The 4,229-nt window shown below is 36.4% G+C and overlaps 1 protein-coding gene across 1 annotated transcript in view; it reads right to left on the reverse strand.

The window, feature by feature from the left end:
• Nucleotides 1-4,229, reverse strand: part of LOC107703311 (glucosidase 2 subunit beta-like) — a 16,510-nt gene that overhangs the window by 5,854 nt on the left and 6,427 nt on the right. The window contains exons 3-10 of the mRNA XM_016505902.1: nucleotides 3,710-3,751; nucleotides 3,580-3,637; nucleotides 3,053-3,170; nucleotides 2,611-2,740; nucleotides 2,393-2,477; nucleotides 2,225-2,303; nucleotides 2,035-2,118; nucleotides 959-1,117 (exon numbers count right to left, since the gene is read on the reverse strand). Coding sequence (XP_016361388.1) covers nucleotides 959-1,117; nucleotides 2,035-2,118; nucleotides 2,225-2,303; nucleotides 2,393-2,477; nucleotides 2,611-2,740; nucleotides 3,053-3,170; nucleotides 3,580-3,637; nucleotides 3,710-3,751 — 755 coding nt within the window. The remainder of the gene's footprint in view (nucleotides 1-958; nucleotides 1,118-2,034; nucleotides 2,119-2,224; nucleotides 2,304-2,392; nucleotides 2,478-2,610; nucleotides 2,741-3,052; nucleotides 3,171-3,579; nucleotides 3,638-3,709; nucleotides 3,752-4,229) is intronic.

Below are 4,229 nucleotides of genomic sequence, written 5' to 3' on the forward strand. Positions count from 1 at the left end.
GGAATTTACTAAGTCATGTTTTTTATGTTGTTTGTATTTGAAGTTTTTCGTTTTTTTGAGCCCCTCTCTCTTTTGGAATTGCTGACATTTTTACTTATTGAATTGTTCTTTGCGTGACCATTTCCAGATTACTCCAGAACAAAGTGAAGAGAAGTGAATGCAGACATACTGGGCAGCGATTACCTGATAGATACATGCGCATATAGGTCAAAAGTCGAATATAGAATAAATGCATTTGATTGGTAAACCAAATTCAGACTTTACGTTTCAATTTCCAAATGGTAATGCATGGAATTTACGGAAAAGCTCAACTAAATAACAGCGCTAATAAATGGGGGGCGTGGTGGCTTTGGCGATCGGCGCTCCAGTCAATCTACTCCACAGCCAATCACGGGCCCCCTCCTTGCTCGGGCCCCGGGGCTTCAGCCCCACCTAGCCCTATGGTTAAAATGGCCCTGAGTATAAGTCATTATAATCCATAATTATGTCCCCACTGGATGCAACGAATGCCTCGTTTATAATGGGTTTTCATGTTTTTGAATCATCGCTCCGGCCTGACAGGGCATCATCACAATATGGTAAGGGGCGTAACATTTTCGTCACACGCTTGAGGTATTCGGCCAATCACAACGCACTGGATAGCTGGCCAATCACAGCACACCTCGCTTTTTCAAACCGATGAGCTTTGTAAAAATCGACGCGTTACAGAAAGGCGGGGCATAGAGGAGAAACAATAATGTACAGTATGTGGAAAATAATGTGTTTTTTGAACCTTAAAACGCATAAACACATTTCATTACACCAAATACACAAAATACTGTTCTTTTTAGCAGCATCATATGACCCCTTTAAATGTCAAGCAGAGAAGTGTTAATAGAAGAATCAAAATGTCAATGCGGATTTAAACATCACTGAAGTTAATGCTTGCTCCGGTTTTCTGTGTGATATACACTCTCACCTTATCATCGTCTTCATGATAATCATCTTCATCATCATCATCTTCTTCCTCTTCCTCAGAGATGTCATCTTCTGGGTACGGCTCCGAGTCATTGTCTACAACTGGTTCCTTCACTTCATCTGGAGGCGTTTCCACTGGGGCAGGTTCCTCAGGCTGGGACTGAGAGAGAACGGAGGAACACAGTCAAAATACATGCTCATGGGCTATTGTGTTCAAGGACAGTGGAATTATTAAAAAAACAGATTTGTTTTTTTACACCAAAATTTGGGTGCTTTTATTATTGTCAAGCATTAATACTCAAGTACACATAACAATGCAAGACAAGTTATCCAATTAAAAGACAATTAGAAGTACAAAATATCTAACTACACTACTCTTACACTGTTACAAATGATTTCGATTTCAAATAAATACTGATAAATAAATTCAGCTTTGCCATCACAGGTATGAACTCAATTTGAAAACATATTGATAGAGAAAACAGTAAGTTTTAATTGCAATAATATTCCACAATATTACTCTTTTTAATGTATTATTGATTAAATAAATGCAGCCTTGGTGAGCATAAGAGACTTTTTTCAAAAACAAAAACAAACAAATCGTAATGATCCCAAAGTTTTAAAAAGGCAGCGTAAATAACTAACATTGGTAACAAGGTTGTTGAGCTATTTAATAATTTATCTAAAAAAAAAAAGAAAAGAAAAGAGGAAACAGAATGAGATTATTTAATTTTTTAATTATAGGGAAAATCATGTAAAAGCAGAGATGCATGTATAAATTATGTTATGTATGCTTAGTCAAGTTAATATTAATATTATAAAAAAAAAATACTTTCTATAATAAATTAAGCATATCAATTACAAAATGTAGTTAAATGGCTACTTGTCATACTTAATGTTTTCATTTTCAATGTTAATTTTTGTTATAGTTTATCTAATCTTTATCACTTTGATTATATGTGTCATGACTGTTTTAAAGAAAATTAATATGACAAAGTTTTATCAAAGTTTTTTTTTTTTACCAAAAACAACCTCAGAAGTCATTCAACATGACATGTCTGCTTCTTCTCTACTAACCTCTGAGTGGTACTTGTCTTTAATGTTGGTCCAAACACTCTCAAATGTTGACGTGTCCACCTGCGCAGCTCCTCCCATCAGTCCCTGAATAAATCACAAAGCAGACATCTAAATTAGTGGCAATTCACTCACTCAGTGCATTTAGATAGGTAGCACATTTTGACTGAGAAATGATTAAGTGCAAAAATACCTGGACCTCAGTTTCAGTAAGTGTGCCATCAGCATCTAGGTCCAATTCAGCATGAGACTGAAGCTCAGAAACAGACACACTGACACAGAGACAACAGGCCAGTTTATATTCATTCTCTAGCTATATGCACAATCAGAAAGAGAGAAAAAAATAATAATGGGCACTTACAAGCCATCTGCATTGTCATCCAGCTCCAAAAAGGCTTCTGCCATTTTGGCTTTGTCCTTCTCCAAGCGAATAGCTGCCTTTTGCTCTGGAATGAAGTAAAAAAACTGATTAGATCTACATTAATGCCAAAACATTGATGAAATGAGCCAGCCTGCAAACTAAACACTTTAAGCCATATGAAAACTGACTTGTAGATATAAATTTGCAGCTGCACTCACCTTCCCAGGCCTTGAGGTGGCGCTCTTTAGCTTCCTTCTCAGGCTGCTCTGCTGTCTCTTTCACAGTCCTCAGCGCTTCAACTTTCTCATCGAGCTGTTTCTTATTTTCCTGCATATCAGTCACTTTACCCTACAGAAGAGACAGCTTTTTACATTTTCCAAAACTCACTGACAAAATATGGCTTTTTAAAAGTGCAGTGTATACAAGCAATTATTCAATGTGGGAACTGGATGATTTCCGTTGCACGTGAGTCAAAAAAAAAAAAGCAGAGCAAATATGACTGCAGCACTTCATCATGTTTGAAAACTGACATTCGCTAGGATTTTTGCAACACTAGCAGCTGAACAAACAGAAACAACTGTATAATCGGTAATAAAATATGAAACCAAAGCATTTTGACATCTCGGACTGATGTGTGGGTTTATACAAAGCAAATCTTACCTGCTTTTCTTCTCGTCCTTTCTTGGCTTCCTCAATGAGCTGCTGTTTCAGGAGAAAGCCCTCTTTGGTGATCTCAGCCATCTTCTGCAAAACGTCCCGCTCTTTAAGTCCTAGTTCCCTAAGAACCAAAACAAATCTCTCATATTTCAATGTGTTCATAGCCTTTTCATCAGAAGTAAAAATGAAAAGTAAAACAATGAAATATAAAACAAATTGTTCTATTTTCTTACAGATCTTTGTTCTCATAAAAACAAATGTGTATTGTATTTATTTATGTTATGTAACATTTCTACAGTTAAAATATCACATTTAAACAGCTAGAAAGTGTGTTATTTAGGATATTAACTTCCATAGATTGCTAATTTACACAGTCAAGATGATTAAAACTGACATTTATTTTAACTCAGTACAATATTGAGATGCAGCACAATGACCAAAGACATCTGTCTGGTGCACATGTATGCATGTGTAAATGGCTGTTAATGTGCTTTTCCCTGGAAAGCAATTACATTTGGATCAGAACTCACTTGCAGGTATTTTCACATTTGGCTCCGCTGTTGTACTCATCAGTAGTATCGCAGCAGTCTGTGGAGAGGAAAGATTTCAAATGCAATACCACTCCATTTATTGTACACTGCTGAGGAGAGCACATCTTACCACAGATGCCATCATTAATACGGGAGGATGGGATAAAGGTGCCTGAGGAAGGACATAAACAACTGTCATGCACGATGCCAAACTATACTGCATCACCACTTTCTACCTGTCGTGGACTTAAAGACAGTTCACACAAAATATTACAATTCTGAGACCTGTTGTACTCAACCTCAGGTCTTGTATGCCTGTCTTTCTCTCACTGAAGCTATTTACTATAGTAGAAAGTCCAAGCGGTTTTGTTCAACACAATGAAGTCATACTCTTCATTCACTTCCACTGATTGAATGAAAAAGGGCAGCTTTTGTATTCTTTTAGATATCTTCTTTTGTGTTTCATGCAAGAAAGGAAGCCATGCAGGATTTATTTTTTTTTATTATTATTTATATGCATGTATACAGATATTTAGCCCTTATTTGTTCTGTTTTTTAGCACATTTTTGTTATAGCACAAACACAATTTTGTTCATGAGTGTCACGCAAGCATGTCAAAGCTCCCGTTTACCATATTTGATGTGCTTATA

This window comes from Sinocyclocheilus anshuiensis, unplaced genomic scaffold (genome assembly GCF_001515605.1).
Source record: "Sinocyclocheilus anshuiensis isolate Anshui unplaced genomic scaffold, SAMN03320099.WGS_v1.1 scaffold58, whole genome shotgun sequence".
Taxonomy (NCBI): Eukaryota; Metazoa; Chordata; class Actinopteri; order Cypriniformes; family Cyprinidae; genus Sinocyclocheilus; species Sinocyclocheilus anshuiensis.